The sequence below is a fragment of the Archocentrus centrarchus genome, chromosome 5, assembly GCF_007364275.1.
Source record: "Archocentrus centrarchus isolate MPI-CPG fArcCen1 chromosome 5, fArcCen1, whole genome shotgun sequence".
NCBI classification, from domain to species: domain Eukaryota; kingdom Metazoa; phylum Chordata; class Actinopteri; order Cichliformes; family Cichlidae; genus Archocentrus; species Archocentrus centrarchus.
This window is the reverse complement of record NC_044350.1, coordinates 22759878-22772402: the sequence shown is the minus strand read 5'-3', so window position 1 is coordinate 22772402 and position 12525 is coordinate 22759878. Positions and strand designations below refer to the sequence as shown.

The 12525-nt window shown below is 42.4% G+C and overlaps 1 protein-coding gene across 4 annotated transcripts in view; it reads right to left on the bottom strand.

Moving 5' to 3' along the window:
* kcnab2a (potassium voltage-gated channel subfamily A regulatory beta subunit 2a) overlaps nt 1–12525 on the bottom strand; it is a 103272-nt gene that overhangs the window by 22042 nt on the left and 68705 nt on the right. For all 4 annotated transcript variants that reach the window (XM_030728733.1, XM_030728734.1, XM_030728732.1 and 1 more), the window contains 3 exons: nt 4636–4679; nt 4269–4306; nt 3963–4042 (listed from right to left, as the gene is read on the bottom strand). In XM_030728733.1, the coding sequence (XP_030584593.1) occupies nt 3963–4042; nt 4269–4306; nt 4636–4679 (162 nt within the window). The remainder of the gene's footprint in view (nt 1–3962; nt 4043–4268; nt 4307–4635; nt 4680–12525) is intronic.

Here is a 12525-nt window from a genome sequence, read left to right as displayed (position 1 = left end):
AAATGACTAAAAGACCCCAAATACAACTTGTACAATATAAGATTCTCCATAGAACATACTACACTGGACAAAGGATGTTCCAAATGGGCCTTACACACTCAAACATATGCACCCACTGTACAAGCAATTCAGAGGATAATCATCTACACGCTCTGTGGTCTTGTGTACCAGTTCAGAGATTTTGGCAGAGGATTTGTGAAGATCTATCCACATGGTTTAGCTGTCATATCCCAACTTCCCCCAGACTATGCATCTTAGGTGATGTCAGTGAATTAATTATGGAGTTAAATATATCACACATAGTTCTTACTGCCTTGTGCATCGCTAAGAAGATGATCCTCATGAACTGGAAGACAAAAAATAAACTATGTATTACTCAGTACAGAAATTTATTAGTAGATCATGTTAGTTTAGAGAGAATGTCTGCTTCTTCTAAAAACAAATTGGAGGAATTTGACTCTCTTTGGTTCCCACTGCTCAGCTCCATTACTTAGTGGGGGTGATGGGCTGCGGGCTCTGCTCCTGATGTGCTTTGTGGGGGGGTGGGGGGGGACTCCGGGGGCCTGGGTAGCTGGTAGCCTCCTGGGGCTGGGGCCCTGGGGCGACCTTCTGGTGATGTCTGTGTGCCTGTCCTGGTTGATGGTGGTGGGGGCTTGGATGGTGCTGCCTTCGGTCCTGGGGTGTGGGCGGGGTGCTTGGGGGGGTGGTGCCGGCCCTCGGTCGGTTGGCTGGTCTTCCCTGTATGGCTTGGGGGCTGGGGTCTGGGGCCCCGGCACTGGGGCCGCGCCGGCTCCCGGTGGGCCCCCCCTGGCGCGGGGGGGGCCTCTGCTGTCCCGGCCGCGCCGCCGGGTGGGGTGGGTTGGCCTGACGTCGGGATGTCCGGTCTACGCTTTTGGGGCCCTGGGGTGCCTGCATTGCGGGGGGGTGGGGTGGGGGATGGGGCCGCGGTGGGGTGGTTGGGGGGGACTGGGCACTGCATTTCCATGCCCAGGCCAGTATGTCCTGTCGCCTGTTTGTGTCTATTGTTGAGTGAATGGGCATCTAGGAGGAGCGGGCCGCCCTCTGCGGTGGGGGCGAGGGCGCCAACCTCGGGTGCTGCAGTGCTCCGGGATGCTGTCACCGCGGCCCCGGGCTCACCTCCCCCTGCCCTGTGCTGGGGTGTGGGAGGTCGGGGTGCCTATTGAGCCAGCGGACAGCTGGCTCTCTTCTTCCAGGATTTTTCCTGGTCATATGCCCCCCCCCCCTCCCCCTCCCCATAATCAAACACACACACACACACACACAGAATACACATCACTCACAGATGTAGGATGGAGAGGCCACGTGGAGAGCTGCACCACCACTTGCCTCTCCGTTTTAATTGCACTTTAGTCATTATAACTCACAACACATACACACTTACAACCTGATACACATAGGACCTTTGGGGCAGGCATGTTACTCAGAGGTTGATGAGATGGGCCGCTGAGGTGGCCCCACTCGGATCCTCGTCACTGTCTGTCTCCAAATTTTATTTGCACTTTAGACATGGAGGGTTTTGGGGGGGCAGTGTGGGCAAGCGCTGACGACCAACAGTTGGCGCTTGTGGCATAACTGTCCCCTCAATTTTAACTGCACCCTATACACCTCATTCACTCACAAACATTAACACATAGACCTACAAGTTGGGGAGGAGGAGGGGTGGATGGGTCATCTTACACCCCGATTTCTTGCGTCTCGCCTGGGGTAGGGGTCGGGTGGTTCCTTGGGGACCGGGCTGGTGGCGTCCTGGGGTCGCTGTTGGCCCTGGGGTGGTTTCCACTTGCCCCGCCTTCAGAGGGTGGGTAGCTATGGATGAATGTGTGTCTTTGTGTATTTGTCACCGTCTCCGTGAGTATGGGTGGGTGAGTGAATGTGTATGTATGGCATATCTGTGTGTGGGTAAGTATGTATGGGCATGTATGAGTATCTGTGTATAAATGTGTACACGGGTGTCTGGGTGTGTTTGTATGTATGGCTGGACCTGGGTCTGGGCCTTGTGCCTTGCCTCCTGGCCGCTCCTTGCTGGTTGCCTCCTCCCCCCTACCCCCCTGGGATGGGGGTGCCTCGGGGTTCCTGGGTGGGGCTGGGTGTTCTGGCGTGGGTGCTGGCCTGCCCCCCGTGGGGGTGCGGTGCGGGGCTGCGTTGGCTTCTTCGGCGTGGGGGGGGGCTCTGTGGAGGGTCGGGCGGTCCTTGGGTGCCGTGGGCCCGGGAGCCCTGCCGCCGGCCAGTGCAGGGGGCTGGCCGCTGGGGGGGGGCTGGCTTCTCATCGCCTTGGGTTCCCTGGAGCCCTCGCTCCTCGACTGGGGGGGGCTCCGTCTGAGACCACCCTCTCCCGTCTGCTGGGGTAGGTAGGCGGTTGGCTTTGGACTGAGTGGCCGGGGGTCTTCCTGGCCCTTGGTGGGCTGCTGGTGGCCTGGGGTTCCGGGGGCTTTCCGTACCTGCCTCTGGCTTCTGATGGGTGGAGCTGCAGCGTTTTGCCCTCATTGGTAAGTACGTTCCATGACACAGACACAAACATGACACAGACACAAACGCCCACTCAGTCACAACTCAACAAAATTGTTGGTGTGCGTAACATGCTTTGTTAGTTTTGTTTTTCACACACAAATTTATTTTTGCAAGTATTGATAGTATTTTTTTATATGTTAAAGTGATGAAGTGACTGATTAATAGACTTGTGCTCTTTCCCCTTTTTTTTTTTTTTTGCTCCCTTTCTCTCTCCCTTTTTCTTCTCTTTATTTTCCTCTTCTTCAGCCTGTCAGCTCTGGCTGTTACATAGTATGTGGAAAAATAATTCAGATAAATAAAATAAAGGGTTAAAACATCAACAAGAAGAGCCTATTGAGAACCTATAGAGCTCATCTTGAAATAGCAAATATGTTTGGCACAACAACGCATTCAGATCACAGTTCTGCTTGCAAGATCTACCAGACATGACAGGCTTAAAAAAAAAAAAAAAAAAAAAAAAAAAAAAAAAAAAGAAGAGGGTAAAATGAGACGACATAATTATTAGCATCAGTTAAACCTCAATAAAATGAAAATGATGTGAAAAATATGATGGAAATAAAACATTCATGTTTTTCCATTGCCATGTATTAATTTGATAAGGGTTAGTCTTTTTACAATGCATTTTGCCACACACTGCTTGAAACAAAACAGCTCCAACATGTCCTCTTATGTAGAAAATATAAATAAAACGAGATGAATGGGAAGACAATGAGTAATGTTGGTTCCTGTAAAGACAAACTAGTAGACACACTAAGTAACTTTCCACTGCTTTGACTGCTCAAAAGAAATTTCATTCACCCTGGGACTGAGACTTGCAGAGGTTCTCCAAGCGTCTGCATATGGAGCACTTTGTTGTTAAATGTAATTGTAATATCTTTTCTGTTGTGGTTGTATTCAACTGACAGTCGCCACAGACACAAAGAGAATTTCTGAAACAAACTATTATTTTACTGAAATTATGTAAGAACTAGGAGGGCACTCAGAGAACACATCCTCAGGCCAATGTCCTAATTCTAAATTTTAAAGAGAGTGAATCAGAGCTTCACCAAAACTTAAATACTTATTTTGTTCATGCTTCATCTCTCTATCACATTTCATGAACTTCTGCTTTGCAGTTTTTTGGGGGTCTCCTTGCTGACAAAAGAGAACAACTGCTCTCAGGGATTATGTGATCACATACTGGTGCATATTGGAGATATCTTACCACAAGTAAAGACAGCACACTGGCGCCTTGACTCTGTGTATTACATCCTTTCTAATCCCTGGAATTCTAATCCCATTCGACTCTGCACCACTGTAGATCAAACTCCTATACTATAGTCTGCTAGTACATAACCTCTACTTGCCTTCATAATCAATCACACATCAGCAGCTTGGTAATGTTTGCTGCTACTGTTCAGTCCTAAGTGACTTGCCACACAGGATATACTCACTTGCCAGCAGCGTAGACCTCCGCTGTGTCAAACAGATTGATGCCATTTTCATAGGCCAGAGTCATCAGCTGCTCTGCCATCTGTTGAGAGAGCAGGGGGGAAGGAACAGAAAGGGGAAAGGATGGGGTGAGGTGTTAGTAAATTTTAATTATTAAACTGACTTCATAAGTCTACAGACTAGCTGCAGACTCTGTCATAAAAGTAAAAATAGGCTTCTTGAGCAGCCTAGGATATCTCAGATCATATGGAGGGTTTCCATTCCAAAGCTTTGATGGATGGAAGCTGACAAAATGCATCTGCTCTCACCTCATCTGTTATCTGTCCTCCGAACGTCACCCATGTTCCTACAGGGAATGCCAGAGAGGTGGGGTCAGAGAATTAGTACACAAACATGCATGAACATACATAAGCAGGGACACCACAGTCAACATCATGCACAGGTTATATTGCCCATACATGAAACAAGATGTCTATAAAAAAAAAAAAAAAAAAAAAGAAATATCTGGATAATAGAATTTGAGCATTTTTTGTACTTTCTGCAGACAAACTTATTTTTTCACACTCTGTTTATTGACACTTTCTCTGTGTGCAGAGAACAGGTTTTATATTCCCCTCCCCGGTCTGTCACAAAGAGTTTTTGGCTTAGAGAAAACAGTTTGTCTCGTGATCTTACCTAATCCAAGACAGGATACCCGCAAGCCTGACTTCCCGAGGTTTCTGTCAAAACAGAGGAAAATACATTAAAATTAATGTAGCAATGATGTGGCAGTGATTTATGATATTTTGTCCTCAGGCGGTGGCTGTGACCAGCACAGCCTTTCAGGAACAATTGCTTGAAAAATAAATAAATAAATAAATAACCCTATCAAACTCAGCAGAGTTCTCTCATCCTTAGGTTGTTACTGCAGTGGAGGCTTAGATTGATAGAAGCTGGGAAGAACGGGGCTTTGTATGGATCTGGAGCCAGCCTGCACATACTGCAGCACTGACACATGTTGAGTGGATGGCTAATGAAGGAAAACGACATATGAGCTGACAATGAGAAGGTGTGTGTGTTCACAAAAATGTCAGGGAAAATCAGAAACAGGAAGCGAGTATTAAACAGGCCCACCATGACATCCACTGAAATTTCTCGCAGCACACTAGGATCCCTCAGCCGCCATCTGACTAAAATCCCCTACAGCAATGCAGAAGCTTGACTACTCACAACAACTTGCTCTTAAAGCTGGCATCTCTGAGCCTATCACAGACCAGACAGACCCCTCTGCTGACAATTACAGCTTTGGTCCCATCTTTGGTTTGTGCATGCTTTTAAAGTTTTCTAAGATGCCTATGGTTCCTCACTATCACAACAGATTCATGAAGACTGTGTTAGAATTGTTTCACAAGGAAATCAAACTGTGTCTTCAGGTCTGCAGAAACGTGCAGACTACAATAGTTTTATTACTTTATTACTGTGCTGTTTCTGGTCAGCCTCCTTCACGAGATAATCTGGCAGTGTAACAAAGATAAAAGAAATGTGGCAGAGATGATGTAACATGTGCAGGAGTCAACGTGAGCATGTGGGAGGCTATCTAATATATTTTTATAAGACTGGCTGTATAGAAGAGCTGAAATGATAAGGGGTAGAGAGGGAGACAAAGGTGTGCGTGTGTATAGATGTGTGTATTATATGACTGCTTGTAACAAGTGGGACTGTGTATGTATGTGAGTGGGTGTTTTGTGAAGCTGTGATAAGATTGCTGAATTGCTGCAATAACTAACAAAACACTTTCTTCAATGTGGTCTGAACACCAAGTCCAAAAACAGAGACTAAAGCTGTTAAAACCTCAGCATTGTCATATCCCCTCAGGTTACCAGACATTTGCGTAGCGAACAAAACAAACAAGCTCTTGTGTTTTAGGTAGTATCCATTTACACTATTTACTTTGGAAGAGTTAGTCCATGTACATGCTCACTACCTTTCAACATTATTAGCTCATTCAAAGGTCACTAAACCAGCATAGATGCTCCATTTATTGCTATTCTTTGGTTTCTGATGCAAAACCTCCATTTTCTAAGCCATCAAATGTTTCAGTGAGCTCAAGCAACACTGAAAATTCCGTTTGTGCATTTTGCTGTTTGTGTTCCACTTATTTCTACAAAGAGCCTCATTAAAACTATCGCTCTGGGTCAATGAAGACTGGCAATCCTGTTGCAGTTTAAATCAGAGAGCAAAATGACATCATGTATAGGAGCCTCCTGTTTCATAAACAAACAGTTTGTCATGAGGGAGAAGAGAGAGCGATCTAATGAGTCCATGTGTCCTAATGCTGCACCGCAGTACAAGTCTACTGTGGCAAACCACTGGAGCCGATCAACAGTTAACTGCCTCTTAATTGCATGAGTAAAATTGCCCCTTGGGGCACTGCTGTACAGCATCACAGAGATAACCGACACTAAGAACAGTTTCCTGACTCAAACTGTCAGTGGAGCATATTTGCTGTAGTGTATTTAATTATGTTTATAGTTCACAAGTTTGTTGAGAAAATGAGATGCAAAGTAAACATTTTCATCAGGGTGGATTAAGTTTTCTGTCTTAACTGTTGCATGAGCTTGCCGAAACCATAAATACTGCACAGTGCAGTGCAAACCTAAAAAAAGAAAGAGGCATAACAGAATAGCAGTTCCGCCCTTGTCATTGTTCCCATTGTAAGGATGTACCTTTGTCAGCACATTGTTCTCTTCAATATTTTACTGGAGTGGCCTTGAATACTGCTTTGTGCATTTCTGCAACAATCCTCCACAAGGGCCTGGAGGTATGTGAGAGTCAAGTTCCTGCTGAGCCTCAGCAGACATGAACCACAACAGTAAAGTCATCCAGCCTGTCTCCAGTGAGGGAGACAGGTACCGTACAGGACAGTGACAACACTGTAGCCACACAGAAAAAGCCAGAAAGAACCCAGTGAAAAGGACATGTGGAGTATGTACAAAACCCAAGTGGGCAGTAAAGGTTGTCACTGTGGTGTTTGTGCGTGTGATTAAAACAGCTTGGACTCTGTTTGGGGTTTGTCTACACACAAGTTACACTTTAGCTTGATACAAATCCTGGATGATAAAGAGTCATATTCAATCACAAAAACAAGCAGCAAACACTATGGCCACCCAGAGCGCTGTCCTGCATTCATTGCATTAAAAAAATTAATTTTTTAAAAACTTCTGCACATTACTGTAGCTGTGCTTGTTAATGACCTTAAATATTTAACTTCCCACAAATTATAAACTCCCATCCAATCTTTCCCTGCAAATAAACTTTCTAGAGACCCATCAGAGCAATTAATATAATTTTACACATCAATACAATTTAACATGTTACACAATGACACCTATCAGCTTAAGAATCAAGCTGACACTACAGAGAGAGATGTCCAATGAAATTGAGCAGGGCATGCAACCCTTAGGCCTTTTAAAGTCATCTCTAATAACGGCATATCAGTCATATACACTGATGAAACACAACATTAAGTCTACCCGTTCCTAATCATCCTTTGCGTGTCATTAAAACATCGCTTTAGCTCTGCAGAAGCCTCTAAAGGTGCCCTGTGGTATCTGGCAACCAAGACGCAGCAGCAGATCTGAGTCCTGTAAATTGTGTTTTGGAGCTGCCACAGATCTGATTTTTTCCCCAGTACATTTTGCAACACGCTGGTGCCAGTTTATGGGCTATCCTCCCTCTGACTTCTGTCAGTGGGTACTCACAAGTCTTACAGTTTAAAAGATGGTCCGACCCAGATTTCTGGTTCTTAATGATTTGGACGTTGTCAAAGTCACTTGCTGTTTCTTCTACCATATGATATGGAATACAAAACACACTACAAAAGAATGGTGTGATCTTATCATAATAATACATTTGTTCACATTACTCACCACTGTGTGGAGACAAGGGCTGAGCTCATGTGAGAAAATTATATATCCAAGTTGTCCCTTGAATTTGTTAAGTAAAAAGTAGAGCTGGTCCGACCCAACATTAATTAATCTCAGCTTAATCTCAAGATTCAATGCACAACGGCATCTCACACAATCATGATGCTAGTTTGTGTTTTATTTTTCTGCCTTATTAGTAGTCTTTGTACTGTTTCCCCTACAAATACCTTGGCTAAACAGCCCCCTACCAACAACAAAATAAGATATGCTATTTCTGTCCCTCTCGTCTGCTCAGTGTTTCTCTGTGTGTGAATTGCGTAGAGGTGAGAGGGTTAAAGTCAGTGGACAGGATAGAGTGATGATTGAGGAAACAAGGTCACAGAGCTGCAGAGATGAATATGCTGAGAGGTATGTCCACTGAGCAGAACTATTAATACAACCCCATCCATGGCTTCAACTTCAGCTTCAGGTGGTTTTCTCCTCCATTCAGGTCTATATGACACTTGGAGTTGGGGATGGACTTAAAGGGCACCTATTATTCTTATTTCCAACTCCTTATTTGTATTCATGGATTCTGCTAGAGTAAATTTGCATGACTCACACTTCAACGACATGTATTCATTAAGGTAGCGCTATCCACCTTCAATATACACTGCGTGACCTAAACACAGAAATACACAGCTACTGCTGAGAGAGACACACCGGTGAGCTACAGTACCAGTCAAAAGTTTGGACACACCCAGAGTGTATCCAAACCTTTGACTGGTACTGCATATCAGTCAAAACAACAACAAATGCTTTAATCTACCATCATTGGACTCTTTTTTACATTTTCTTTTCCCTTTAAGTCTGTATTTCTGATAACTCATTCATTCTGCTTTCTATACATGCAAAGTGGCTCACCTGTCTCTCCTTCACCCTCCATCAAATGCCATGTGTGGTGTCTCTCCACACTGGGCATTTGGGTCTTTCACTGACAAATGTACAGGACAATAAAAAAAAAAAAAAAGTCAAGGAAAGGAGATAAACAAGTGTCCCTACAAACACATTTGGGGATGAGGATGGATCAAGGTAGACACTCCTCAGTTTACCTAACATTTCTATACAAGACACATCTATGTCTCAATTGTCAGTTTACGCAGAGATGCGAACATTTAACTATAGTGAGCCTGATTAAGGTTATTCAATTCAGGGTTTGCAGCTGCCATAGGGCAAGAGGCAGGGTACACCCTGGACTAATTGCCAGTCTGTTGCAGGGTCGAGAGAGAGAGCGAGAGAGAGCGAGAGAGACAGAGAGAGAGAGAGAGAGAGAGATTCATGGCCACTTTAGAATCACCATTTAACCTAACCCCGTGCATGCCTCTGAGCTGTGGGAGGAAGCCAAAGAACCCGGAGAGAATCCACTGAGACATGGATTCGAACCCAGGACCTTATTGTTGCAAGGTGACAGTGTTAACCATGGCATCATGGTGGTGTCGCCTGCACATGCAGGCAATAACCAAAGAGAGACCCAGGTCGAACCACTTTGAAAAGCTGCTTACGCATGTTAACTGTGGTTCACCAAAAAAATAAATACTATCATTATCTGCTTTGATTTAGCATGCCACATATTAACCATAATTATCAAATTTACCTCAGGATTCACCTTCCTGGTATGAAACATGAAAATATTCAGCTCTTTGTTGTGCCTGCGCCTTGAGGATTTGTTCATCCCTGCCAGCTACATGACCTTTTTTTGGAACTTAAAACAAAAACATACTCTTGCTTCAGATAAAAAACAAATATGGATTTGTGAGAGTGAGTTTGGACTGCAGATGAATGGAAAACATGTTTTTTTTTTGTTTGTTTTTTTTGGAAGCTGAATTAACAGAAATGATCAAATATGCCAATTAGTTTTGTACTGAAAGATGGATGAGAAGATCAATATTGATATGCATATCTGTCTCTTATAATGAAGTTAATAAGCTTAGCTCAGCATTAAATAATTTCACCACTTCTTGTTTCTGTCTTTCTAAAAGCTTCCACATTAAATTTTCTGGTATAGGCATCATAAGTACACAACAGAGTATCATGTTACAAATCTTATCACTTCAATATCACATTACCTTTTTAAAAAAAGCTTATTGTAAGTATGTTCTTGCACACATGTACACACATGTACACACATCATGTCCTAATCTACTGTATGTCTGCCTTCACACAACAAAGCAATGTGGTATGCACTGGAGCATTTATTTGAATATTTACTAACTAACTACAACAGGGAGGCACATGGACCTTAGACTGTTGAACTGCAACCAACATGGGGTTTCTTGCACATGTCAAAAATGCAATGTGTTTAGTTACACCATGCAGTTTTCAAGGAGCTTCCTTTAAAAAGGAAAAGGAAAAAAAAGGAGCACTGTACTTTTCTACTTGTTCTGTGATTTTTCAACATCATACACACTGTATTCTGTTTGCTTGCAGTGCCATACTTGTCAGCAGCCTGAGAAGATGTCAAATATGATTTAATATTGCGTATGGAAACATCTACATACAACAGCCAGAAACAGAGCCAGTGGCAGTAAAGCACTTTAAGACAGCTGTCAATGGCAGTTTATTTTCTTCTTGGGCCTAAACAGATTGTTGGCTCAGAGGATTTTCCCAAGACTGAATTTGTTTTCTTCTAACTCAGTCATTTTCAGAGGTTCTTGCCTGGGAATAAATCTGCCAGTGCCTACAGGAATGGAAAGAGCAAATGGAAGCTTAGCAGAACCTGCGGGGTATTCCAAATCCAAGCAATGGTTCTTACTGTATGTATACTGTGTCTGTAATATCATGCTAAGCTGTACTCAGTATCACTGTTGGTCTGATACCAGCCAAGATTGGATATCAGGGAAGAAAACAAAGTATAATCCAATACAACCCATTATCCTAAAAAAAAAAAAAAATTACAACATACTGTAAATGCCTATAAATGAGGGGATAGCATACAGAGATTTGTGTCACAAGTAAATCTCAATAATCACAGCTGATGCTCGGAAAAAGTTTCCATGATTGGTTTCACAACTGATATCTGAGCTCAGTCATTGACAAATGTATTATTAACAACTTCCTTGTTTAAGAGAGGGAAGACAATGGTATCGAGTTCCTACTGGTATCAGCAGATACTCGAGTGTTGTGATATCAGTATTGGCCATTGAGCCATCCCCTAAATTAACATTCTGACATATTTTAAATCATGCCAATACCAAGAGACAATAATTCTATAATCCTGGGTTAGAAAAAAAATTGAAAATTGAAAAAAAATCTAATGTAAATCTTATTAAAAAGTAATAATTTATCTCAACGCAATACATACTTAAATCACAAACATACCGTCAACAATTATTTTACAAATCAATAAGGTGATTAAAAGAGGTCTCACAAATAATCAATTATTTTGATTTTTGAGAAATAAATGCCTAAATTCTGTGGCTGTAGTTCAAAACACATCATCCATGATGGTATAGGAGTTAGTGCACACTTGGACATCTGTGAAGGCACCATTAATGCTAAACGATGCATGTTTTGGAGCCCTTACTGCTGATATCTACCATATTTCTCTAAAATATTTAAGTAAAACAAAGCTAGACCACATTCTGCATTTATTCCAACAACATGGCTCCTTGATAAAGGAATATGGGTGCTAAACTGGCCTGTAACACACTGAAAATTTTAATTACTATACGTATAGGTGTATTGTAATAGTACTAAAGTACTGTGTAGCTGAAATCCCCCATCAGGCAAGCATGGGAAATATCTGGCTTCCAAAACCAGCAAGCAGTCTCATCAGTTTCCAGGCAAGACGAAGCCAAACTGTGCCAAAAATGTATTTTTTTAATGTGTCACTGACATCTGACTCAAAATGAGCATTACTGATATATATATATATATATAATAGTTTGTCTTTGAACCCCTTTCAGGTTTAACACAATCCCTCTTTTTTGAAAACAGAGTTGCACTCAAATGCTTTGATTTCTATCATTATAAACTGAATAGTTTTAGAATTGGGAAATTGTGACTTTTTTTTTTTTTTTTTACACAATTTTACAAAAAAATCCAATAAGGAACAACAATCAAGAGATGAATCCCTAATGTAAATAACTGACTGCTGAAACACTCTAATCAGAGGCTTTAAAAGCAAGCTGGTAAAAGATGTTGCTGATAAAGAGGAGATTACAACTGGGCGCTATATCAGTTAGAAGCAAACTCATGCCATCTGGCTAATTAAAAAAATGTTGAGGTTAAATATTCATAATATACATGACTGAGCATCATGCCACATAAGCTAAAGCTCTAGCCTCCTGCTGTATTAGAGCCTCCCATTTGGGCTACATTTTTTTTTCTTTGATCACTGCCTTATACATTACATAAAATGCAGTTCAAATGATTCTAATGCAGAACGCAGTGTTAAATGTAAATTTCACTGCCAAGCAAGTCTGTTGATTCAGTGCTAATTTGGAAATATAAACTCGTCTCCTTACTGTATGCACAGTAACAGCCAGTTATTGGAAGCTATCTATAATGTTAAAAACATTGTGCACACACTGTATATATCAAACTTTATACTAAATTTGTATTTTAACTTATACTAAACCCTACAGGTATGTTTAACCTTTCAGGAGGAAAAAAATACAAT